The sequence below is a fragment of the Heptranchias perlo genome, chromosome 1 (assembly GCF_035084215.1).
Source record: "Heptranchias perlo isolate sHepPer1 chromosome 1, sHepPer1.hap1, whole genome shotgun sequence".
Lineage (NCBI taxonomy): Eukaryota > Metazoa > Chordata > Chondrichthyes > Hexanchiformes > Hexanchidae > Heptranchias > Heptranchias perlo.
Genome location: NC_090325.1, coordinates 40,976,339 through 41,004,264, shown reverse-complemented (window position 1 = coordinate 41,004,264; position 27,926 = coordinate 40,976,339). Strand labels below are relative to the sequence as shown.

The 27,926-nt window shown below is 44.7% G+C and overlaps 1 protein-coding gene across 1 annotated transcript in view; it reads left to right on the top strand.

Moving 5' to 3' along the window:
* LOC137323130 (A disintegrin and metalloproteinase with thrombospondin motifs 12-like) overlaps positions 1–27,926 on the top strand; it is a 556,042-nt gene that overhangs the window by 449,260 nt on the left and 78,856 nt on the right. The window contains exons 18-20 of the mRNA XM_067986912.1: positions 2,694–2,835; positions 13,392–13,518; positions 17,761–17,971. Coding sequence (XP_067843013.1) covers positions 2,694–2,835; positions 13,392–13,518; positions 17,761–17,971 — 480 coding nt within the window. The remainder of the gene's footprint in view (positions 1–2,693; positions 2,836–13,391; positions 13,519–17,760; positions 17,972–27,926) is intronic.

The window sequence follows — 27,926 nt, the reverse complement described above, 5'->3', positions numbered from 1 at the left end:
CCGTACACATTCCGTTTGATTTTCCTTTCCATTGACTTCAACTTGGAAAATCAGGCGGGGTTTGTAATGGGCATCCGATCCGATTTTGCTTGTTTTGTGCCCCTGCCAAAGTTCCTCGTGATTTAAAGATTTACAGTAACCCATGTGTTTTGATGCCTTTGATTGTGGCATGCCATAGAAAATTTGTCTCTGGAAATGACTTCAAATTTAAATAAGAAGGTATTTTTGTTCCGTGTAACTTTTATATTTTGTGAATTATGGCGTATTCACATAAATATAAGCTTGTTGTAAAGATGTCAGAATGACTGATGTTAAGGTAACATTTTAGTGTCAGACTAGTCCTAAAAATTTGGAAGCAACGCATGTTTTTTAACACATTTTTAAGCCTCTCTTCACTCACTGGAGATTTCGTTCTTGAAAATAAGCATGACGGAAAACTGATGAACTGGTTCACCCTGTTTCTGATGATCTTTGTGACTTACCACAATAAGTCATTTTACTGATCTTGTATCTCTTTTAAATGTTTAGCTTTGAATAATGTGTCAAACAATATTTGACTCTTTATTATCATAATTGGTGTAACAGTGCTATATTAACAGCTCCCATTCTGTCACTTCCCCAGGATAACATGTTGTAAAATTGTTTACAATTGTCAACCCCAGTCCATCACCGGCATCTCCAGACCAGGATAACATGGCTGAGATCAAAAACTCCAATGATTAATGAGTGTGAATGCATGTCTTACCAACAGCACCTGGGAACTGAGTCACACTGCACCTTTGTCTTTGTCCTTTATGAACAGATGGTAGCATTTTAGAGTGCAGAGGAGATTAACTAGAATGGTACCAGGGATGAAACTTAAGTTACGTGGAGAGACTAGAGAAACTGGGGTTGTTCTCCTCAGAGCAGAGAAGGTTAAGGGGAGATTTGAGAGAGGTGTTCAAAATCATGAAGGGTTTTGATAGAGGAAATATGGAGAAACTGTTTCCAGTGGCAGAAGGGTCAGTAACCAAAGGACACAGATTTAAGGTGATTGGCAAAAGAACCAGAGGCGACATGAGGAAAACAATTTTCTGAAAAAATTGCCTGAAAGGGTAATGGAAGCAAATTCAGTAGTAACTTTCAAAAGGCAATTGGATAATTACTTGAAGTGGAAAATTTTGCAGGGCTATGGAGAAAAAGCAGGGGAGTGGGACTAATTGGATAGCTCTTTCAAAGAGCCGGCACAGGCACGATGGGCCAAATGGTCTCCTTCTGTGCTGTATCATTCTATGATTCTATGATATGAATAATTTTTTACCGAATTTCTTGGCAAGAATTAATATCTTCTGTCTGTACATAATGCAAAATGGTTCTGCGTTTCAGTCTGAAACAACATACATTTGTTCCATCACATTTTACTCAAGTTGATTTTAACTGGCGGCAGAGAATGAACGGACGGCAGGCGGGCAGTGGATGGAGTGTGCCCACAGCCCATCTGTTCTTGCCAGCACGAGGCCCAAGCCATTTAGAGACCCGGGCCTTGTTCTTATTCCGCCGGTGAGCTGCACGCGCCGATCGGATGTCCCGCTGCAGCTTGCTGGGTCAGGCCGGCACAATACCAGGTGTTTCAGAGGCCAAGCTGAGCCACAGGCAGATCTTGGGAGGGGGTAAGGCGAACGTGGAGGGGGCGAGGTGGGGGTTGAGTCCGGGCCGGGAGTGATCCACGGTATTTTTGTGGTGTCAGGAGTAGCAGGGCTGGTCCTCCTGGCTCCATAAAAACAAAACCCCAAAAAAATTTCTGGGTCATTTTCTTGGCGGCCACCACCCATTTATACCTTGAAATTGCAATGGGGTCCGATGTACGTCATAGGGTGTCAGCCTTGGCAAAGTGGTAGTACTCTCTATTAATAAGGTCAGGAGTGGGGCTGTTCGCTGATGATTCTGCAGTGTTCAGCGCAACGTCATCTAGGTCAGAACATTTTGCCTGATTGGTGTCCCTGCCAAAGGACTCAATATCCACACCTTCCACCACAGGCATACTGTGGCGACAGTATGTACCTCACACCATTATGCATGCTGCCACACAACCCCCCCCCCCCCCGCCCCCGATACACCCCAATCCAGTGTAGAGGTAGACAGGAAGCACACTCATCTGAATTGTGTTAGCTGTTCTAAGCCCAGGCAGCAGTCGAATCACTTCAAATTAATCCTGTGCCTGTAAGCTAAAGTGCAGAATAATTGGCCAAGGCTCCTGCTGCTGGTTACTGGAAGTCAGTGTTTTTGTGAATGAGAACAATGTCAGGCTCAGCTGCACTGACAACACAGCAGATTAGTTCACTATGCAGGCCCCCGCATAAAGGTTAGCTGCAAACGCAAGGTACTACAGAGCAGTTGCCATCTATGGATTTGTACAGCAGTAAGTGTCACTGACTCCAGACGAGAAGCAGCAAATGACAAAAATTAGAGAAGAAATTAGAGGGGAGAAAAAAATAGAATCAGAATTTATGTTTGTATTTGCATTATGTTTGGTGAAAATCTGAATCCAATTTTGCTAATTCAGGTAAATCTGGATAGATCTGAGTCAGTCCAGTTAAAGATTCAGAAATGATTCTGGAGCATATCCATGTTAGATATTACAAAGTGGATGGTTGGTTTCTCTCTGGAATGTCTGGCTTACAATCCTTTTAACAATAACACTCTGCAAATTACAGTTATTGTTCCAAGAAACAAACCCTGGAGTCCGATATGAGTACACAATCAAGAAAGACACAGAGGAAGAGAACATAATTGGGCAGCCAGAGTTCTTCTGGAAATATGGAGCTTGGACAGATTGTAGTGCCCCATGCGGAACAGGTAAAGTACTTACAAATGGTTTCCTGATCAGAACCAGAAGTGTTCCTAGATTCATATCATAACTGAGCGCTATTCAGTTATTTTTTTTCTCTCAAGAGTGTATTTCCCTTAAAAAGCTTGTTGTTACAATTATACTCCTCCCCCCACCATCGAGAAGTAAATCTGTGCTGGAATATAGTGAGGAATGGCTGCGTCTGCGAGAGAGTGTGCACCATGGTTCTCGGATGATATATTAGAGGCCTTGATGGAGGAAATGGACAGATGGTGGGGCATCCTATATCCGCAGGGGACAGGAGGCCCTCCAGATATAAGCTCAAGAGGCAGTTGGAGGAAGTAGCGGACGAGGTTAATGCCAGGAGCATAGCGCCAAGAACATGGATGCAGTGCAGGAAGAAGTTCAATGATTTGACATGAGTGGTTAAGGTGAGTGAGTTCAACTGTGAAGTTGCATATCCTACCAACTGTACCATGCACTACACCCCCCAAAACCTACCTACCAACAACTCTTTCAATCAGTTTGCAACTCTTCAAATCAGATGCTTCATCTCACCCTCACACATTAGCACTGTTTCAAGTCGCACACCTACAACTCACAGGTCACACGCACTGGCAGCTATTCAACCATGACAGCCACAGCACCCAAACATCTTGCAGGACACTCACTGACACACTTCCCTCATTCTTGCAGGAGAAGGTGGCGCACAACAGGAGGCAACAGGAACAACCTGGGGGAGGACAGACATGTCCTAACCTCCATGGAGGAGACAGTGCTGACCATCATTGGAAGGGCCACTGCTGAGGCCGTGGCCACTGGTGGTGCTGGAGGGATCCACGATGAGGATCTCTGCATACCTAATCCTCCTTCTCACTTCCCTATTCTCCCTCATCCCACACTCTTTTCTGACTCATCGGCTGCAGATGGTGGAAGCATCGTCTTACTTTCTCCTCTCCCCACATCACAACTCAACCAGTATCCCTTTGTCATTTCAGGTGCCCAAGAACTGGAACCGGCACCGTCAGAGGAGGCAGAGGAAGCCGACAGTGATGATGAAGCTATACCTTCACTCAATCTTACACTCGCAGCCACCAGTTCAAAGACTGACACTGTGCGTAGTTTGGAGGGTAGGATAGAGGAGGGATCTGCACATGGTGAGACACCGGGCACAAGTGCGCAGGAGCCAGGGCGGGGGGGAACAGATACCGCAGGCGCCAGCTCGTTGGAGGTCGCACACTAGTTCTGCTCTGAGAAGTCAGATGATGACGTTGATGGACCAGGCTACAGAAGAAGCCTGATGGGTGTACACCACCAAATGTTTGGTGCACTGGAAAGCCTACCAGAAAGCCTGCACACAATGCCAAAGGGCATGGAGGAGTCCAAATCCAACTTGGCACAGGGCTTTGCGCAGAGCTTGGAGCCCATCCTTTCCCACATGGAATGGGTGGCCACCTCCATCAGCACACCTGTGGAACCCACCATGATACAGAGTCTGATGATCAATGTCACAGCTTCCATTGCAGCACAAACATCTGCCATCAAAGGTTTGACTGTTGCATTTGGAGCTCAGACTGCTGCCTTGGAAGCTCAGGCTGCTGCATTACAAGCTATCACGGCTGAGTACTACTGCTGAAAGGAGTTTCCAGGGCACCACAGCAGTCCAGCAATCCCTTCTCACCAGGATTGCTGAGGAGCCGTCCCGGGACAGTGCAAGTGGTGCCATGGAGCACGAACCTGCTGTCCTCTCTCAGGATGACAGTATTCCTGCTCCCACCCCTGTCACTCTGCCCTGCCCTGCCCTTGCTGTTGCCCGTCAGCCAGGCAGCCGAGGCAGCTGCAGCCCAGGTTGCGATGGTGCAGTCTGAAGCCGGGCCCTCTAGGCCCAGAGTTGCTCAAGGTCATCCTCCAAGGCCATCTGCACTCTCCTCAATTGAAGGTCAGCAGCCTTCCACTACCTATGCTTCAGACACTGAGAATGCACTAGGAAAGGTGAAGGCACACGAATGACAGGCACTAAGGGAATGCACAAGGGTGAACAGTCTCATTTTGTTTGAATCATTTCATGTGTTAATTTATAAATGTGGATTTGAATTTGCATTTGGTGGTGGTTTTTATTTCTGTGATGAGCTGAGGGAGGAAGCAATGTTTAATCATAAGGAGGACGATTTGATGGTCATGTGAGAATGGAGAGGTAAGGAGTGTGGGACTGTTGGTGAATGGGGAGGGGTCATTGAGGTTACTGGTATCGCTCATTAATAACCTAATCACGCAAAGCCCCGGTATGCAGGGACTGTCTATCTTGTAGCCTTCCTGCCTCTTCCTCCACTTCCTGCTGCACTTACATAAGAACATAAGAAATAGGAGTAGGAGTAAGCCATACGGCCCCTCGAGCCTGCTCCGCCATTCAATAAGATCATGGCTGATTTTTGAACTCAACTCCACTTTCCTGCCCTATCCCCAGATCCCTTGATTACCTTAGTGTCCAAAAATCTAGACTCTCCAGCCAGGGGAAACATCGTCTCAGCATCTACCCTGTTTAACCCTCTAAAAAATGTTTATGTTTTAATTAGATCAACTCTCATTCTTCTAAACTCCAGAGAATATAGGCCCATTCTACTCAATCTCTCCTCATAGGACAACTCTCTCATAGCAGGAATCAATCTAGTGAACCTTCGTTGTACCCCTCTAAGGCAAGTATATCCTTCCTTAGGTAAGGAGACCAAAACTGTACACAGGACTCCATCTCTCTCAACAACACCCTATAACACTCCTTTCACCCTCACCCCACCACTCTAAACAGTTCCCTCCCCTCCATCACATCCCTCAACATCCAATGACAAGGGCACACTGCAACACCTCTCTTTCTCAAACATACTCACCTTTTCCTTTGCTCTCTTCACACCACACACTAACAGCTTTAACATTGAAAGTACCTATCACAGCATTGTCTAAAGAAGTAACAGTTACTGCAGGTATGTACAATGAGTTTTCAATTAAGCAATCCCCCACCACCAAATTTAATATATAGGTAGACGATCTCCCTTGGTGTTACACACAGTAAGTTGGTGAATATGGTCACTCTCTTATCTGACTCTGATGTCTTTGCTTTGCTGTTTCTTTTTACCTCACCTCTTCAGCTCCTGCTTCTTTTCAACTTTCTTTCTGGACAAAAGGTGTTGTGGAACACTGTGGTGGGGAGAGAAACCACCATCAGCTGCAGGCTGCATTTGGGGTGGAAGTAATGGGAAAAATGGTCCTTAATGGCTTCCTTTCCATTCCTCTCATCACTTATGCTTGCCCCCATCCCTCACTCCCATCGCATCTCCTGCCCCTTCACCTTCTCACTACCCAGTCCCCTTCCAACTACCCCCTTCCTTCCACCACTACCCCTACCTCTTCTTCAAATGACCCACTTTCCTCCTCTGCCTCTTGTTCCATTGTCACTAAGCTCAACCTTAACTCTCCCTTAAAATAGCCCAATACCATTTGCTGCCTTCAAGGGTGTGGAGAGGTGGGAGGTCCTAACTCTCAAACAGTTTCCCTCCTTTCCTTCCTAACCTCCCTTCTTACTTTCTTCCCTCAAAGAGGCTGTATTCACTTTCAAAATTCAATTTCTTTAAAGAAACAGATCAAATTTGAATGAGTGGAAAAACCAGCCAATCTGCCTTTCTCTCTTAGGGCCGATTTTTAACCCCTCCACCGGGCAGGAACAGGGTGGGAGCACAAATAGCAGCAAAACACTTACAGCTTCGATCCCACTGATGTCTGGGTCTCCACCATCTTGGTGGGGTCTTGAAATGGGCAGCTCAGGCATCCGCTGGAAATGGAGGGTGCCTCATTAGGCCATTCAAATCAGGATCCTATGGTGTCAATAGGACCTCGAGGTAATTTTGAATTTTCAATGGGCAGAGTGTGGCAGGCTGCTCAAAAAAAGTTTGTAGATGCTTTTTGTGGGGTCAGGAGGAACATTAATGGTCCGCCTGGCCCCACAAAAATCAATTCCCCTGATGCCCGAAACTCCACCAGATAGATAGAAAGGTAGAGAGAGAGATAGATAGATGGATAGATAGATAGATAGATGGATAGAACAAACATAGTAAATAGTGAGGAGGACAGTAGCAGACTTCAGGAGGACATAGACAGACTGCTGAAACGGGCAGACACATGGCAGATGCAATTTAAGTGTGAAGTGATGCACTTTGGGCGCAACAACATAGAGCGGCCGTATAATCTAAATGGTCCTATTTTGAGGGGGGTGCAAGAGCAGAGGGACCTGAGGGTGCATATTCACAAACCTTTGAAGAAGGCAGGGCAAGTTGATTAAGCGGTTAAGAAAGCATATGGAATATTTGGCTTTGTAAATAGGGGCATTGAATACAAAAATAAGGAAGTCATGCTAAACCTTCACAAATCACTGGTTAGGCCTCAGATGGAGTATTGAGTACAATTCTGGGCACCACACTTTAGGAAGGATGTCAAGGCCTTGAAGAGGGAACAGAGGAGGTTTACCAGGATGAGGGACTTCAGTTCTGTGGAGAGATTGGAGAAGCTGGGATTGTTCTCCTTAGAGCAGAGAAGATTAAGGAGAGACCTGACAGAGGTATTCAAAATAATGAGGGGTTTTGACAGGGAAATAGGGAGAAACTGTTTCCTTTGGCTAGTGGTTTGGTAACCAGAGGTCATGGATTTAAAATAATTAGCAAAAGAGCTAGAAGGGAAATTAGGAGAATTTTTTTTACGTAGAGGGTTGTTAAGATCTGGAACACACGACCTGACAGGGTGGTGGGAGCAGATTCCTTAGGAACCTTCAAAGGCAATTGGACATGTACTTGAAGAGGATTAATTTGCAGAGTTATGAGGAAAAAGTTGGGATGTGGGACTAAATTGGACAGCTCTTTCAAAGAGCCAGCACAGGCACAATGGGCTGAATAGCTTCCTTCTGTGCTGTATGATTCCATGATCCTATAGATAGATGTGCCATATGTAATCGTCCTCAGGATTTAGCTATTTTACATATAAAAAAACTTGAGCTCTACTTCAGTAATTTATGACATAATCAGAATCCGATTTATTGTATCACCAGAACCACTTGACCTAGTTATTTATATCCATCACTTATCCTACATGTAAGAGTCATGGCCTTGCAAAAACTGATAAATGATTTGTAAGCTGTTTCAGATTTGCTTTTTATGTTCAGTCACTGTATCAGTTTGTAGAACATTTAGGCTGGGAAAGGTAATCTGCTTAATAGGATTTCATGGATGCCTGTGATCCTTCATAACATTTATGGGAGCATAAATGTACTAAGATTGCAGAACAGGCATCTTGGCTTCACTTCACTTCCCATGGCCCTGGCTTAGTCTATTCCCTTATTTAGCATGATGCAGTGTAATTACTGGCAGTACTAAGTGGTTTCCAGAGTAATTTTGAACTTGGCATTTCGTTACCTTTTAAAAAATATTATTGGGACTTGGTGTTCTTTATTTATTTATAAATTGATTTAAAGAGTGCACAAGTTATACGATTTGAACTGCTGCATTTATAAATCAAAGAAATTATAGCTTGTATCATTTGCAATGGTAGAACATTATGACAGCTAATTTTTTGACCTGCTTTTAAACCTGGAAAGTTGAACTCTTGTGAAAATAAAAGATCTGTCTAAGAACCATCCTCAGGAGGCTTTTCTGGAGAGTCACAAAGCAAGACAATGATCCGTAACAGGCATACGCCTTTTCACCATTTCACTGTAATAGTTTCTGATACACTAGGTACAATGATCGCAGATTCTGGCCTCAAAAGGCATATAAAAGAATGACAGCGAAGGCATGTCAATGTGTCTCAACTCATAACACAACAAATAATACAAGCATTCATTATAAGATCTAACAGATTTGCAATGCTTGATGCTGCCTTCCAGAAAGCTCTGAAAGCGGAAAAAGCTAAAAAAGATCACACAGTGAGACTTGTGTTTTGCTAACCCAATTCTATCACAGTGTATCTCATTCATGATTGTTTGATGCACACAGACCAATCTATGTTTTTTAAGTTGTCGGTTCACTTTTCAACCCGTGTGTCAGACTCAGAGCATTTTACAAGAAAAAAAATCCGCTTTATTCAGTGGCAATATTGACCAATCATTTGGAAGTTAGGTCTGAAGCCTATCAGAACCAGAAAGGTTGGAAGATGGGACTAGAAACAATCCTATATTATTTTCTCCCATTGTTTGTTGTGCACAAACTTGAGGCAGAAAAGATTAAGATGAGGTGTTGGTTTTTGAAAGTCCCAATTATAAATATGTTTGTTTAATGTATGGCCCAGAAATTGGATCGTGCTGCCCCCATTTTGCAGGCATAAAATGGGCGCCTAAGGGTCCAGTATTGCAAGTAGCACAGCGTGCATTCATTCCATGCCAGCAGTAGGCTTCCAGGGCATGAGCCGGAAACATTTGAAAAGCTCATTATAATATTTAATCAAGGGGGTAAACCTAATAATATCAAATAAATGCTGTAGATGTGGTGGATGAAGACTCCGCTGCTGGAAACTTCCACTTAAGCTCAGGACCTGGCGTATCTGGGTTCCATCAGAGTATCTGGCCTTTCTGATAGACTCTTACTGGAGTTATGACAGTTATCGAGTGGAACTTCTGAGCAAATTCAGGACCAGATAGTTTAGGGCTAACTTTTGGCCAGCTTTGTCTCTTCCTCTTATACAGTGGTCTTGTACCCAGAAACACAAAGAAACGTTCATCTTATTAGACTGAGATGCAGGTGAATTGTGGTCTCTAAAGAGCAGAACAATATACTGTGCCTCTCAGATATCAAGTACATTAAAAAAAAGAATGATTTGCAATTTTATATTCCCTTATCTCTCAGAAACACTTTACATGCAGTGAATAACTTTGCAGTGCAGTAGCTCTTGTTATGTAGACAAGTGAGATAACCTTCCCACAAACAACATTGAGAAGAATGACCAATTAATCTGCTTTTAGTGGTGTTGGTTAAGGGAAGAACACTGAGAGAACTTCCTACTTTTCTTCAAATAGTTCTATTAAATCTTTTAACATTCACCTGAACCACCAGAAAAGGAATACGGGGCTTTGGTTTAAAGTTTCATCGAAAGGACAGCACCTCCACCAATGAAGTACTTCCTCAGTACTACACTGAAGTCTCAACTTAGATTAGAACAAACATTCATGAGGAAAAGAGCTGGGCTGTTCTGAGGATTTTCAGTCAATCTTTATCTATGCCTGCTTAATTGGCATCCCAACCGCTTGACTAAATACCTACCCCCTTCACCACTGGCACATGATGAATGCAGTGTGTACTATCTACAGGATGCACTGCAGCAACTCGCCAAGATTTCTTCGGCAGCACCTGCCAAATCCCTGACCTTCACCACCGAGAAGGACAAGGGCAGCAGGTGCATGGGAACACCAATACATTCAAATTCCCCTCCATATCACACGCCATCCTGACTTGGACATATATCACCGTTCATTGTCACAGTGATAAAATCCTGGAGCTCTCTACCTAACAGCACTCTGAGAGCAAATTCACCACATGAACTGCGGTGGTTCAAGAAGAAGGCACAGCACTAACTTCTCAAGCACAACTAGGGATGGGCAATGAACACCATTGACGCCCACATCCAGAGGATGAATCAAATTTTAAAAAATCATCCGCACTATGCAAAGGTAGCAGAGTGCTAGTCATCTTCATTTACGTGACCATCAGCTTCTCTGGTGAATCTAGTAAATTCATGTCTCTCACCCAAACATGTACAGTGTAATTACAGTGCAGACCTAATTATTGATTCAGCACGTTTTATGTCTGTGGTTTTTGTCATAAATATTAAGAATCATTTTCATATTCTGCTACCGCACTGCGATTTTGGCAGGCTAAGCTACAAGATGCAGTCATGATCAATCCATATAGCTGCACCTTGAGCCATTGCCTCCAGAATCCTTTACTTGATTCAGAAATGTTTTGATCTTCACAGCAACAGCACGATGTTTGTTAGAAGACACTGCTGAAAGAAAACACTGTACCTTTAGCTTTTGCAAAATATGGGGTCTGAAATTCTGCTCCCATGTGCCAGTGGTGCAGGTGTGCACCAGGCATAAAGGGATCAGAAAACTGGGTTCAGAATTAGTGCACCCGATTCACACTTGCCCTGGGGTTTTCTAGTGGGCATGTGCTGGAGGCTTGTGTTGCTCTTGGCAGGGCTTTATTGCAGGATTCATTTGGGGCTTGTTGGTAGTGTGTCCTTGCTGCTGTGGGAATTCTGATATGTTGTACCCTTGGCTTAATATCAGTGCTGTGTACCTTAAAAACTGGAGCAAAGTACATGTCTGCAGACACAGAGCAACTGGAAGTCATTTTAAAACTGCCCAGACTGACCTCTTGTTGAGATTTGACCTGATCTTTTTGCCATTTTTGGTATCTTGGCGTTGCACCATTGCTTTTGTTTTGGATGTTTATTCTTTTCTATTGTTTGGGTTCAACTTTACTGCTGGACCCTACCATTAAAAACACTTTGCCTGACATAGGTTGCCATCCCTGCCTCCTGGGCATTAGCAGCCACCTGTCTCATCTTGGCAGAATGCACAGCAGAAAATGGCCAGCTTCAAAGTTTACCCCCAGTGGGAAATACAGGCACCACTTCAGGAAGCTACGCCAGCACTTTCCTGCTACTGCCGAGAAAATTCCGACCTCCAAGCTCCCAGCACTGTGTGAGGCAAAGGAGGAGATTGCGGGGGCTCTGACACATATATTCAGAACCTCTCTGGCCACAGGGGATGTGCCAGAGGACTGGAGAACCGCTAATGTAGTACCATTATTCAAGAAGGGGAGTAGGGAAAAACCGGGGAACTACAGGCCAGTGAGCCTAACATCAGTGGTAGGAAAATTATTGGAAAAGATTCTGAAGGACAAAATTAGTCTCCACTTGGAGAAGCAAGGATTAATCAGGGATAGTCAACATGGCTTTGTCAAGGGAAGATCATGTCTGACTAATTTGATTGAATTTTTTGAGGGGGTGACTAGGCGTGTGGATGAGGGTAACGCAGTGGATGTGGTATCCATGGATTTCAGTAAGGCCTTCGATAAAGTCCCCCACAGGAGACTGGTCAAGAAGGTACGAGCCCATGGAATCCAGGGCGCCTTGGCACTTTGGATACAAAACTGGCTTAGTGGCAGAAGGCAGAGGGTGATGGTCGAAGGTTGTTTTTGTGACTGGAAGCCTGTGGCCAGTGGGGTACCACAGGGATCGGTGCTGGGTCCCTTGCTGTTTGTGGTCTACATTAATGACTTGGATATGAATGTAAAAGGTATGATCAGTAAGTTCGCTGATGATACAAAAATTGGTAGGGTGGTAAATAGCGAGGAGGATAGCCTCAGTCTGCAGGACGATATAGATGGGTTGGTCAGATGGGCGGAACAGTGGCAAATGGAATTTAACCCGGAAAAGTGCGAGGTGATGCACTTTGGAGGGACTAACAAGGCAAGGGACTACACAATGAATGGGAGGACCCTAAGCAAGACAGAGGGTCAGAGGGATCTTGGTGTGCAAGTTCACAGATCCCTGAAGGCGGCGGAACAGGTAGATAAGGTGGTAAAGAAGGCATATGGGATACTTGCCTTTATTAGCCGAGGCATAGAATATAAGAGCAAGGAGGTTATGATGGAGCTGTATAAAACACTGGTTAGGCCACAGCTGGAGTACTGTGTGCAGTTCTGGTCGCCACACTACAGGAAGGATGTGATCGCTTTGGAGAGGGTGCAGAGGAGATTCACCAGGATGTTACCAGGGCTGGAGCGCTTCAGCTATGAAGAGAGACTGGGAAGATTGGGTTTGTTTTCCTTGGAGCAGAGGAGGCTGAGGGGGGACATGATTGAGGTGTACAAAATTATGAGGGGCACAGATAGGATGGATACTAAGGAGCTTTTTCCCTTCATTGAGGGTTCTATAACAAGGGGACATAGATTCAAGGTAAAAGGCGGGAGGTTTAGAGGGGATTTGAGAAAGAACTTTTTCACCCAGAGGGTGGTTGGAGTCTGGAACTCACTGTCTGAAAGGGTTGTGGAGGCAGGAACCCTCACAACATTCAAGAAGCATTTGGATGAGCACTTGAAATGCCATAGCATACAAGGCTACGGACCAAATGCTGGAATATGGGATTAGAGTAGACAGGGCTTGATGGCCGGCGCGGACACGATGGGCCGAAGGGCCTCTATCCGTGCTGTATAACTCTATGACTCTATGACTCTATGAGCACATAATGCAAATAGCACGATGTAAATAACGGGAGAGCGATAAAATCCTAGGAAGCTGCTCTGTGCACTGGGCAAAATGTCCTAGCGCAAGCCAGTGTGCCTGTGATGCAATTTCTACGAAACAATGAAAGCTTAAATTCGTACAGCTCCAAAATTGCTAAATTTCTGGCTCATTAGTAACGTAACTCCTGCAGCGGAAGTCCCTTGGTTTGGGCCAGGATTTTGATGTTCTTAAATGTTTTTAAATTTTGTCATAGTTTTAATGCATTTATTCATTACTACCTCAGGAGTTCAGCGTCAGATCGTTCGATGTGTGGAAAAGACACCCAGAGTAGTGGAAGACAGGTTCTGTGATGCAAGGACTCGCCCCGATGACAGGCAACAGAAATGCAATGAACTGGATTGCCCTGCCAGGTAATTTCTCATTCATTGCTAATGAAGCAAGCAGTACATTTAGTTGTATACCTATATACTCCAATATAAGGTGACCCATCTATTAAGCCGCCAAATTGTATCCCAAAACTGATTTAGTGGTGGATCTGGGCTAGAATAATCATCGGGGACCCATTCTTCTGGGTACTGGCTCCTTTTTGTGGCTATTTCCATCTTTCAGCCTCACTTGCGTCGAATGCCAGAAGTGTCTCGCCAATTATAATGAGGTTTTAACCACAGAATAATGTCATCTGTCACATTTATATCGTTACCACCATGTTATGCTGCTAGGGCCACAGACAGCACAATCGATTGCAGGGTAATCGATGCTCTCTCTTTCATGCAAGCCGAATTTGCAGGCTTTTTAAAAGTGGCCCTTTAAACTGTTGCAGGCAACCAAGTCCTGCAGCAGCTAACAATATCCGGCCCTCCTAATCCACCATGGTGGGCTGTCCAATATATGGAGCCTGCTAAAATATTCAAATTAGGCTGGCAGCGGGAAATTCAATGGTAATAATGGTTGGGAAGTTGGGTCAGCCCAAAGCTCCACCCCTCCGCCACAGTGGAACGGCCTATTGGGGGGAAATCCCAACAAAAAAAAATCCAAGAAGAGGATTAACATTACAGAGCTTCTGTTGACCAAAGTTCTTCCTTCATGTCAGCGGGCAACAACAAGTACATTTCCTCTCTGTTCTTTCTCAGTTCATCCAGCATATCCCTATCAGCTGTTGTTACTAGATGTTCCACTCAGCTCCTCCAATACTCTGGTATTTGAATGACAACATTTCCTTCTGGCTACTGCTTTGGATTTAAAATGATCTTGCCTTGCACCGACCCTGCTGGGTTGTCTTCAATTTTAAATCAGCGACAGGAACCTGGACCAAAGTTAGGAGGGAGAATTCCTATTTCAATATCACAGTGCTGGTGGAGACAAAGAATAACTGATAGGAAAACATCCTGCTCCTCCAGTACTGTGACATTTGAACAACGATCTCCCTCCTGAATTCATTCCAAGCTCCCATAGCTGATTTAAAATCAAAGACAACCCGGCAGGATAAATAATACCCATGTGTATAAGATATTCTCCAATTTTTTTGCCCATAACAGTAATGAAAGTCAAAGAGATCAGTTGGTATTTTGCTTCTTCCATTCTCTCCCAGTACATAAAGGTTTATGTAGTCAGTAGTTAATGGTCTGATTTTCGACCAGGGTAAAGTGGGTGGAAGAGGCCTGGAAGGGGCAGAGAAATGGGTAGGTTCCAGAAACACCGGGTCACTGCCCTAGAGAGCTGGCAAAGAGAATTCCCGCTGTAGGCTGGGGCATCAGGTGGAAGTTCCATCTGCCACATACAACCAGCCCTCGCTCTTTACAAATGGGTGGGTAAATTTAGATGCCCAATATCTGCTTGTGTAGCATTACCCAGTGATTGAACAGAAACCCCCATCACTATAATAACTTTCTGGAATTGTCATGAGCCCTCCTGTTTCCTCCTAGTCTGCGGATAGTGAAAGAATAAACATCCATCAATAAGCATCTTTCAATCTCCCCCTACAACTTTGGCGGGCAGAAGCTGGCAACCCCTGAAAAATGGAGCAAATATTGTTTAAAACAACAACTTGCATTTATGTAGATCCTTTAATGTAGAAAAAACACCCTCGGGCACTTCACTGGAGCATAAGCAGACAAAAATTGATACTGAGCCAAAGAAGGAGATGTTAGGAGGGGTGACTAAAAGCTTGATCAAAGCATTGGGTTTTCAGGAAGGCCTTAAAGGAGGGAGGCGGAGATAGGGAGGGGTATAGGGAGGGAATTTCAGAGCTTAGGGCCTAGAAAGTTGAAAGAACCACCAATGGTGGGGTGACGGGAGTGGGTGATGTATAAGAGGTCAGGGTTTGAGGAAGACAGAGTTCTTGGATGATTGTTGGGCTGGAGAAGATTACAGAAATAGGAAAGGGCGAGACCATTAAGGGATTTAAACGTGAGGATGAGAGTTTTAAATTTGAGGTGTTGGAGGCCGGGAGCATATGTATGTCAGCGAGGACAAGGATAATGGGTGAATGGGAATTGATGCGGATGGGATATGGGCAGCAGAATTTTGGATGAGCTGAAGTTTATGGAGGGTGGAGGATGGGAGGCTTGTCAGGAGAGGATTGGAATAGTTGAATCTGGAGGTGACAAAGGTCAGGATTTCAGCAGCAGATGGGCTGAAGTGGGGATGTAGACGGGCAATGTTACAGAGGTGGACATAGGCAGACATGGTGATGGAGAAGATATTGGGTTGGAAACTCAGCTTGGGGTTAAGTAGAACACTGAGGTTACGATCAGCCTGGTTCAACCTGAGACAGTGTTCAGGGAGGGAGATGGAATTGGTCTTCCTAATGTTTAATTGGAGGACATTGAAGCTCGTCTATAACTGGATGTCAGAAAACATAGAGTCACTGGAAGGGTCAAGAGAGGTGGTTGTGAGTTTATCAGAGTAAATGTGGAAGCTGACCCCGTGTCTTCGGATGATGTCATATAGAGGCAGCATGTATATGAGGAATAAGAGGGGGGTAAAGGTAGATCCTCGGGGGAACCAAGCAAGGGCAAACCCACTAAATTGGATAACAGAGGAGAGGCATAAGAGGAGGATGGTGTAGTTAGCTGTGTGAAAGGCTGCAGAGAGGTTGAGAGGGTGAAGAGGGACAGTGCGCCATGGTCACAGTAATAGAGGATGTAATTTGTGACTTTGATTATGGCCATTTCAGTGCAGTGGCCGGGGCAGAAACCTGATTAGACAGATTCAAACATGGAGCTACGTAGAAGATAGGCATGAATTTGGAAGGTGACAACACATTTAAGGTCTCTGGAGAGGAAAGGGTGGTTGGAGATGGGGCAGTAATTTGCAAGGACAAAGAGGTTGCAGATGGGTTTTTTGAGGAGGAGGGGTTATGACAGCGGTTTTGAAATGGAAAATTGTCGTCTTTTCTCTGGTGTTTCTGCCAAAGTTACAGTGGAAGATTGAGAGCACCCCTGCGGAAATTCTACCCCACTGTCTGACCACCCAACTTAGGTTATAAACTACAAATTAGATTTATTAAAAGTAAATTGCATTTGATTACATTGCCCCTGAAATTGCATCGGGGTTCTACTGATCTCAGGGTGTAACTCCAACAGAGGACTAGAGGAACCCCCCGGAGTAATAGCTCGAAACGTTAATTTTAATGGACAGAAAATCCTGTGGGACCTACTGGCCTCCCCACCCAAATTCCCAATATGCACACCCGGACCAGAAAGCTCCACACTGGGAGTGCCAATTCTTAAAACCCCTATGTTTTCACAGTTCTGTGGAGCTCTCTTACTCTACTTACATTGCTTGCCAAACAAATTTATGCTATTCAGTCGGCTTAAGAAATCGAATGTTAAGAGTAGAAACCACGGAGGATGATAGGAGAAAATGAGAAAAGACATTGGAAGATTAAATAAAAAAATGAGGAGCAGACATTTGTAAAAGAGTCACAGATTGAACGAGAAAGGATTAGAGCTTTAATTTAAAGGTTGGGACTAATCACATATGAAAGCATTCAGCAGGACTTGGATCAAGTCCTGACCCATGTTCATTCTTAATGCAAACTTCCTGTCATCCACTCAGATCTTTAGCCATGAAAATATCCACCATTAAAGAGATTGCTTGTTACGTGAAACAGCATATGTTGCATGGAGATGAATTGGAAATCTTTCATTGTGAAACAGTAGCATGGTAACAAGATTATGATAAAAATGATGGAATAATAAAGGCATTTAACTAAAGTAGCATTAAATTGCCTAAGCCTGCAGTATTAGTCAATGTAAGATAGTCTAGTTGAAATGAAATATCTTCCCTTATGTACTGTATACCACGGGGCAGAATTACGCCGTGTCTCCGGGAATTCCGCCAATATTCTGCCAAAGTTGCGGCAGATAACTGGAAGAACCGCAATTGATATTCCAAGCATGTGCTAAAGCATTCACAGAAACTTTAAATAAATAGATTTGAAACCATCTTTTATGGTTTAAAGGCCTTGAAATGGTTTTACAGAGAAAGAATAGACAATGAGCAAAAAGTGAAGCTGCACTTTCTTGTCAATTTTATAAATTCAGAATCAATAAAGAACAAACTTTCTCTTAACACTGATGAAATGGGTGTATGACCATTTGAAAAGGTCTCTTCTATCAAGATCCTCACTTTGATGCAATTTCTTACAGATGGTGGACTGGTGAATGGCAGAAATGCTCAACAACATGTGGTGACACAGGTATCAAGAAACGCACAGTTCTCTGTATTCGAAATGTGGGGACAGACGAGCAGGCACTACCCAGTTCAGAGTGTAAGCAACTTCTCAAGTCAAGAACTCAAATACCATGCAACAGAGATATTCCTTGCCCCTCAAACTGGACTGTGGGTAATTGGAGTGAAGTAAGGCACACCTTTCCTGCATATGCATTCTTTTTTAAATTAAGAGTGAAACGAGTTATAATGAAATTGCCTTTTTCTTGTACATAATGATATCTATATTTATCTAAAACAAATATCACAAAGTGCTTCACCCAATGAATTACTCTTGGTTTGTAGTTGTTATGTGGGGAAATGTGGCAGTCATTGTGCATCAGGAAAGTCATACAAATAGTGGTATTAGTTGAGGGTAAAATGTTGGACAAGATACTGGGAGAACCGACAGTTGTTCTTCAATGGGATCTTTAATGTCCAATTAAACTAGGTGAACCGACTGTTGGAACCTTGGTTGAACACCTCATCGTAATGGCCTCCCATCGTTGCAGCACTCTAAGATGTTTTGATGTGATATGGTGTTACAAAAATCTACTGTACTGGATTGTCAGTATAGCTTATGAGCTCAAACCACAATATGAGTATTGAATCCACAATTTCGGACCCAGAGGTAAGAGTGGTACCACATATTATAGAATCATAGAATGATACAGCGCAGAAGGAGGCTATTATGCCCATCGTGCACGTGCTGGCTCTTTGAAAGAGCTATCCAATTAGTCCCATTCTCCTGTCCTTTCCCCCTATCCCTGCAAATTTTTCCCCTTTATCCAATTCCCTTTTGAAAGTTATTATTGTATCTGCTTCCACCACCCTTTCAGGCAGTGCATTCCAGATCATAACAACTTGCTGCGTCAAAATATTTCTCCTCATCTCGCCTCTGGTTCTTTTGCCAATTACCTTAAATCTGTGTCTTCTGGTTACTGACCCTTCTGCCACTGGAAACAGTTTCCCCTTATTTACTCTATCAAAACCCTTAATGATTTTAAACACCTCTATTAAATCTCCCCTTAACCTTCTCTGCTCTAAGGAGAACAACCCCAGCTTCTCCAGTCTCTCCAAGTAACTTTAGTCCTGCATCCCTGGTACCAACCATTCTAGTAAATCTCCTCTGCACCCTCTCTAAGGCCTTGACATCCTTCCTAAAGTGTGCTGCCCAGAATTAGACACAATATTCAAGCTAGGGCCTAACCAGTGATTTATAAATGTTTTGCATAACTGCCTTGCTCTTGTACTCGATGCTTCTACTAATAAAGCCCAGTATCCCTTATGCTTTTTTAACAGCCATCTCAACTTGTCCTGCCACCTTCAAAGATTTATGTATGTGCATCCCCAGGTCTCTCTGTTTCTGCACCCCCTTTAAAATTGTATCATTTAGTTTATATTGCCTCTCCTCATTCTTCCTACCAAAATGTATCACTTCACAATTATCTGTGTTAAGTTGTATCTGCCATAAGTCTGCCCATTTCACCAGTCTGTCTGTGTCCTCCTGTAGTCTGTTACTATCCTCCTCACTGTTTACTACATTCCCGAGTTTCGTGTCATCTGCATGCTTTGAAATTGTACCATCTATACCCAAGTCCAGGTAATTAATATATAACAAAAAGATCAGTAGTCCTAATACTGACCCCTGGGGAACACCACTGTATACTTCCCTCCGGTCTGAAAAACAGCCGTTCACCACAACTCTCTTCGCCAATTTTGTATCCATGCTGCCACTGTCCCTTTAATCCCATGCGCTTTTAATTTTGCTTACAAGTCTATTATGTGATACTTTATCAAAAGGCTTCTGAAAGTCCATATACACAACAGCAACCGCACTACCTTCATCAACCCTCTCCATTACTTCATCAAAGAACTCAATCAAGTTAGTCATTTGCTTTTAACAAATCCGTGCTGGCTGTCATTTATTAACCCATTTTTTTTCCAAGTGACAATTAATTTTGTCTCGCTTTATTGTTTCTAAATGTTTCCCCACCACCGATGTTAGGCTGACTGATCTGTAGTTGCCAGGTTTATCCATCTCCCCTTTTTTTGAACAAGAGTGCAACTTTTGCAATCCTTCAGTCTTCTAGCATCACCTCCATATCTAAGGAGGATTGGAAGATTATGGCCAGAGCCTCTGTTATCTCCACCCTTACTTTCCTCAGCAACCTAGGAAGCACCCCATCTGGACCGGGTGACTTTTTTATTTTGACCGTTGCCAATCTTTTAAGTGCTCCCTTTTTATCTATTTTTATCCTATCCAATTTCTGTACTATCTCCACCTTTACTGTGACACTGGCTGCATCCTCTTCTTTAGTGAAGACAGATGCAAAGTACCCATTTAGTACCTCTGTCATGCCCTTTGTCTCCACAAAAAGATCTCCTTTTTGGTCCCTAATCGGCCCCACCCTTCCTTTGACTATCCTTTTAGTATTTATAGGCACGATTTTAATAAGGCGGCGGGGTGGCAGTGGGGGGTGGGTGGGGGTCAATGGGCACGCGAATAATAAAATCTTACCATTACCCACACGATCGCGGCTTAATTGGTGCCCCTTAACATTGTTTCCGGGTTTGCCGTCCAAAACCTGCACAACGTGGGCAGACTGTACACCGCATGACCTGCTGTCAGCTGGAGTGTCTGGATTTAAAGGGCCATTGCACCAATGGCTTTTGCTGGAGCAAGGAGCAAGCACGCACAATGGAGCAGCAGAGGGGCAAGCCACCTCCAAGATTCAGTGATGCCTCACTTGAGGTGCTGCTGGCCGGGGTGAGGAGTGGGAGGGAACTATTTTACCCGGCCGACAGGAGGAAGCGCCCTGTCTCTGCCACCAAGAAGGCCTGGCTCGAGGTGGCAGAGGAGGTCACGAGCAGTAGCAACATCTCCCACACTTGGGTCCAGTGCAAGAAGCTTTTCAATGACCTAACTAGGTCAGCAAAAGTGAGTACACTTACTGAATCTCCTGTACACCGTGGTGCCCACCCACCCCCCGCAACTCATTCTGCACTGCCAAGACTACTCTATCACATCACTCCTCACACCCACTTAAGGCTCATCCTCAACTTACCTGCACTTCCTCACCTCCCCATTTGTGACCCCACCAATACCACTCACTTCAATCCTGATCCAATGTGATGTCTCTGTCTCATACTCACCCTCTGATGCATCTCTTTCACGGTCAGCCTCACCCAAAGCAATGCATTAATCGGCTGACCACTTCACCATCACTCACTCACACGTCTGTACTTTTTGCCCTTGTAGAAGAAGAGAGCGCAAAATGCACGTGAGAGGGTGAGGACTGGAGGGGGGCCACAACAAATAGTGGTCCTCACAGAGATGGAGGAGGAGGCCCTGAAGATCAGCCGCACCGTCGAGTGCCTGTCTGTCAGGGACGCTGAGACTGGCACCTCACAAATGTCTGGTGACACAACTTTAACATTCATCATACACAACATGAATTGTTGTTAACAATGCTTGGCATGTTGAACACCTCAGTATGCTGATTGCAATATGACACATCTGTGATGATGCTTAATATTGTCTTCTGTTCTTTTATAGGCCTTTCAATGACCGCAGTGATGGGAGAGGGTGATTCTTCAGAGGAGCTCCTGGCCTCTGAGGGCATACTTTCACATCTTAGTGAGCCATCCACCAGCACAAATACTCACACTTCAGTGGGTCCAAGTAGTCAATTAGTTGGGTTGGTACCTGGTGAGTCACCACACACAAGTGAGCACGAGCAGACACCAGTGGCAGCTGAGGAGAGTCCACCTCGGCGGGAGCACTCCTCTCCAAGCTCTGCTCAGCTGGACACGGATGCCGAAACTTGAGTGCCATCCTTTAAAAGGAAAATGATCGAGGGACAGCAGTACATTTGCGAGGTACTGGAACAGGTGCCACGCACGCTTTCCACAATAGCGGCGGGGATGGAGGAGTCCACCTCCTGCATTAGTGGAATAATGGCGCAGGTAAGTGTGGGAATGTCTGCGATGGAGGGAAGGCTAGCCTCCACTGAGCTTCAAGCACGGCTCACAAGTGAGTCCATTCAGGCCCTGACAACGGCCGTTCGGACTCAGGGTGACCAACATTCTGCCACCTTAAACAGGTAGGCAGATATACTAGCACTGGACTTACTGGCCTCACACATGTCCTCCAAACTGTTGTCCAGCAGGGTGGTAGGAGTGAGGTGGGCCTGGCCCAGGAGAGTGATAATGGCGAAAGGGGACATGGAAGTGGGGACTCCACTCAAAGCCTTCCCACGCCTCACCCGTTGCCCCCCTCTCAACCTGTACCCGCAATGCTGCCTCCTCTCCAGGTGGCCAAGTCTGCCCCTGCACAGGTGCAGGTGGAGCAATCTTTGGCGGGGCCATCACGGGCTCCAAAACCCAGAAGGTGTAGGCCAAAAGCATCTAAGTAGTCAGGGCATGAACAACCTGTCATTACCTCTGCTGCAGCCACAGGGGATGCACCACGTAGGTGTAGTAGGAACAGAAAGGCTAAGGTTTTGTGATCACGAAGAGTACGCATAAGGGTGTTTGACAGACTGTCATGCTTTTCATTTGTATTTGTTTTTTGTTAAATTCACAATAAATGTTATACTTCTCACCACTACAGCCACGTCTTGCCCATTCTTGACTGCCTTTTGTGATAGCGCCCTTTCATGAGCTTCATCATGAACGGTGAAACTTGATGCCAGCCAGTGGGTGAGTTTACAGTGGGTGTGTGTGTAATTGTAAGACTGTTTTTTGAGGGGACAGAGGGGTGGGTGCTGGTGTTGGCGCTGCTCTTTCTAGATGGTCTGAGGACTGGGCTATTCTCACTTTGTGATCTCCTGATGAGAATCGTTCAAATATTAGTGACTCCCTGGCCTCACAAGCAGCCAGGTGAGCCACTGCTCTGTCAATGGGTTCCTCCTCCTCGTCCTACTCCTCCTCCTCCTCCTCAATGTTGAAGGCAGATGTGGATGCTGGATGAGGGCATGGAGCCTCATCAACTGGTAACCCTCTCTGTGGTGCCCTGTTGTGCAGACGACTAGAATTTGACCCACTCTTGTTGGTGCGTTTTGAAGTGCTCCTCCAGACCGTTCCAGGCACCAAAATCACATCTTCAGCAGTCCTATTGCAATTATAGACCCGGTGGCGATGTGACTGTCGTTTTATCGATGCTGTTCCTCGCTGATGGGGTTCCTCAGAGGTGACATGAGCCATGTGTGCAGGGGGTATCCCTTGACTCCGAGGAGCCTGTCCTTAAGGGTGCTTGGTGCATGGAAGAGGGCCGGGATGTTGGATTCCCTCTGAATGAATGAATGAATGGTGGCAACTGCCAGGGAATCTGGCACACATGTGAAGAAATCTTTTTCAGTGGTCACAAACGAGCTGTGCGTAGATGGAGTGATAACCCTTTACGTTGATGAACAGTCCTGGCTCATGTGGAGGTGCTCGGATTGCTATATGCGTGCATCCGATTGCATCCTGTACCCGTGGGAAGCCAGCCACAGACTGGAAACCCACTGCCGTCTCCGTCTGGCTGAGGTCGTCCATGGGGAAGTTGATGTAGTGGGACGCCTTGCGAAACAAACCATCGGTGACGTGTCTTATGGGCAGACGACTGAGAGACCCCGGCGATGTCACCATTGGTGCCCTGGATGGATCCGGTGATGAAGAAGTTGAAGGCAGTGGTCACTTTAACCGCGACGGGCAATGCGATGCCACCAGACCCAGCCGGGAGCAGCTTGGCATGAAGGAGACTGCAGATGTCTGTGACCACCGGGCAACTCACTCTCAGCCTCCGTAAGCAATGCTCCTCAGAGAGGTCCAGGAAGCTCAGCCTCGGTCTGTAGACCCTCTGACGAGGGTAGTGCCTCCTGCAATGGCGCTCCCTCTGTTGTTCCCTTCTGTGCTCTTGTGCAGGTGCCTGTGGCGCAGCACTGTGTTGTGGAGCTATGAGTGGTGGAAGTGCACGCCGTGCCTGGTGAGGATGGTGACGTTCCTTGTCCTCGGATGTAGTGGTGAATGCAGCCATCGCGCCCCCCCATCCTGATGGTGTCAGTTTGAGGGGGTCCACAAAGTAGGTAACTATGTGTAAACAGAACAATTCTAAGTGTGAACCAAGAATTTTCAGTCTAAACGCGAAGACCTCCCAGCCAAAATTTTGTCTGAGAGAACTGAGTGCCCTGCTGTCATAACTCACCTTTTATTCCCATCTGTCAAACAGGGATTTAAATGTCCAAATGGCTGCCAGCTGAAACTCGCCAAGTTTCCTATGGCGTACTTCACACAGCACAGGAAACACGTTGAGGCACCGTTGAAATCGCTTACCAGCATGATTAATTACATTATGGCAGATTTCAAGTAATGCAACTACTTCAGTTGTTGGTTTAAATATCGTCCCGCCAGCTTTAATTGCCGGCAGGACTTCCGAGTTCGTGAACGGCACGCGCATCCAGATGGGTCTGGGTTGTGCGTGTTTTTCGGCGGGTTGGAGCTGGGATTCCTTCTCGCTCCGAAAATGCCCGATTTTGTTTGCCCCCGCTCCCAACCCACCCGGACTGCAAAGTTAAAATCGTGCCCAATATGTTTATAAAATACTTTTGGGTTCCTTTTAATGTTAGCCGCTAATCTATTCTCATATACTCTGCCCCTTTTATTTCCTTTCTCAGGTCTCCCCTGTACTTTCTGTATTCAGCCTGGTTCTCTACTCTATTATGAGCCCAACATTTATCATAAGCCTCCTTTTTCTGTTTTATTTTAATCTCTATATCTTTTGTCATCCAGGGAGCTCTAGCTTTAGATACCCTTCCTTTCCCCTTCGTGGGAATGTGTCTGGTCTGTATACAAACTATCTCCTCTTTGAAGGCCTCCCACTGCTCATTTATTGAAGGTGCATTGTATTGATGTATGTAAGTATGCAGTTTACGCAGCTTGCATATATAAATATACAATTATTAATGCAGTTGTGGGTCAGGAAATGAGGCTGACTTCAAAACTGCAGACCACTTTTAATTTCAAATTTGAGTTGCTGCCTTTTGTGGAAGCATTTCTCTTTTTATTAGAATGCAAAAAAATATCCAAATCATGTGAATCATTTAGAGAATACTTAAGGAGGGCGGTAAATTTACAGGGAATATTTTTTATGCTGGATTGAGTCTACTGAAAACAATGGTCTGAGTATGCAGCCTTGTCCCACAGGTTTGTGTGGCTCCAAAGCCACTCTCAGACTGGGTTGAAGCTAGCTTTATTTTAAGTCGTCCTTTATTCCTCAGAAGGCAGTAGAGAGGGTTTGTGGTGGCAGGAGGCATGCTGATTGATTTTTATGCCTCAAAGGTGGGAAATCTGGCAACCTCTCCCTGCCCCTCAAGCTGCCTGTTCTCTCATGCTGAGTTTATTCAAAACCAATTGAAAATTTTGATGCGGTACTTTTCGAGGACTTCTGCTTCCTTTAAATCTGACCTTCCCAGGTCAGATGCCGCAGCAAGTACCCTGCCGCAGCATGATTTTTTTCTTCCTATCAGTGGTGGCTTTCCACTAAAGACTGGAGCTATCACTGGAAGTCCGCTGTGCTTACTTAAAATGGGTTGAGGTTGTGGCAGTGTCGAACTGGCAGGTGAAAGCCCCATCCAACCCAATTTTGCCAGCAATACTGCCATTAAAAAAAGTATCTTCTTGCCCTTCCTGCTTTCTAACACACAGATGATGCTAATCGTTTGCACTGTTTCAGAGAGAGAACACCAACTTCATTGTCTCAGCATTTTGCTTTAATAACACAGTAAATGAATGTCAAATCTAGCAAATATAGCAGTACAGAGTATGAGGGTGGAGCAGGGAAAATATAAGATTGTTATATTTATGTGTTAAAAAGGATTGTTGGTCTGACAGATTGTGCATCAGAAGAAAATGAAAGCTCTGACATTGTTAAATGTATTTCAAAATAATGTGTCATACAGAATAGAGATGGAAAAACGTTCGATCTTGATGGAAATTTAAGGTAGGCTTTGCAAGATCACAAGATAAATATAGATGAGGAAAACCATTCACTATTTCTTACCTCACCCATCTCGAAAAACCTCCATTATTCAACTTTCTTTTAAATACTTCCAAAGTTTGCTTGAAGAACACCTGACGTTAGTTCTAAATTTGCTTGTTTGAGCTATCCGCTGGAACGTCCAACTTCGGCAGGTGTGTAAAACGGGTGTTATCGGATCGGACGCCTGTTGTACACCCCGCCCGTTTTTTGCTTTCTATTGACTTCAATGAAAAGGAAAATCTGGCAGGCGTCCAACGGGCAGTCAATCCGATATCACCCGACTTATACTCCAGCCGAAGGCGACAGTTCCGTCCATTGCTTCCTTGCCCTAATGTCAAGGTTGAACTAGTGCTCTGCATTTCCATCCGTGCACGTCCATCAGGGGCTCACCAACACTGGATAAATACACTGAGCTGTTGAGAAATTGATTTTTTATAAGCCAGTTATATTACGCAGTTTGTATTTGGGTAAAGTTGTTGCAACTTCACACTGATGCGATTTGCACAGCATCATTTAGGCACAAATTCCCCCTGACGTGTACTTCAGCAAGAGTTATGAGACCTTCTCTGCAGGCAGTCTCAAAACAGACTCCTACTGCCGTATTGCTAACAGCAAAACCTAGTTAAAATGTTCCTAAGGCAAAAATGTTCAATTCTGTTAAATTAGCATTAAAATGTAATTAGCATTCAGATACTAGAGAGCGTATCACTGGGTACTGAGCTGCATGCAAACTGGCAGTTTAATTCAGATTTGCCAGCCTTACTTTGCACGATGGTACCAGGTGAAATTGTTGTATTTTACTGATTCAAATTATGGGACACAAATTAATATAGAATTCAGAACCTTGAACTTTCAAAGCTCTATTGCGAACATACTGAAATAAAGTAATTATGCTGACGATCAAATAGTTAAAGTTATTCAGCTTCAAGCTTTAACTGAAAATCTTTTTCCAAAAGTAACTAACGGGTTATGTCAATATTATGGGACACAAATTATTATACAATTCAGAACCTTGAAGTTCCAAAACTCTGTTGCAAACGTATTGAAATTAAGTAATTCTGCTGAAGATCAAATAGTTAAAGTTATTCAGCTTCAATTTTCCAACAGTAACTAATGGCTTATGTCAATATTATTTCTCTTGAGATGAGAAGACTGCATTTACAGCTGAATCATTGTACTGTTCTGTTCAGTGCTGGTTAACCACAGTCTCAGAAGCCTTCTCAGCCCATTACTTAGGATGTATAAAATGACACCTAAACTTAGCTTGACTTACCTCAAAGAAACCAGACCAGACCTTGAAAGGAAATCAGAATTGGTTGCTTGATAGACATCTTCTGAATGTGGAATTGCATGGCTTCCTATTAAAAACAGAAGTTGGGGGTGTATGACTTACCAAAAGGATAGTATTTTTCCTAGTTTATCTGAGGAACGCTGAAATATTTGGACAGCAGGAGGGGCATCTTATATCTGCAGGAGGGCAAGAGGCCCCCAGACATATGCTCCCGAGGCAGTGGGAGGCAGTAGGGGACGAAGTCAATGCCAGGCGCACAGCACCACAAACATAGATGCAGTACACGAAGAAGTGGTCAAGGTGAGTGAGGTCAACTGTCAAGTGTCATCTCCTACCAACTACACCACTAACCTCATCCACTGCTCCACGCACTACACCCCCATCACCCACCTACCAACAAACTCTACCAATCAGTAATCAATTCTTCCAATCAGATGTTTCCTCTCACCCTCACACATTACCACTGTTGCAAGCCACACACCCACAAGTCACAGGTCCCACACACTGGCAGCTATTCAACCATGACAGGCACATCATCCAAACATCCTGCAGGACACTCACCAACACACGTCCCACTTTCTTGCAGGAGAAGGTGGCGCAAAACAGGAGGCAGCAAGTGGCAGTGGCAATTAGCCCCTCGAGCTTTTTCTGCTGTTCAATGAGATCATGGCTGATCTGTGACTTAACTCCATATACCCGCCTTAGCCCCATATCCATTAATACCCTTGGTTAACAAACATCTATCAATCTCAGACTTAAAATTAACAATTGAGCAAGCATCACCTACCATT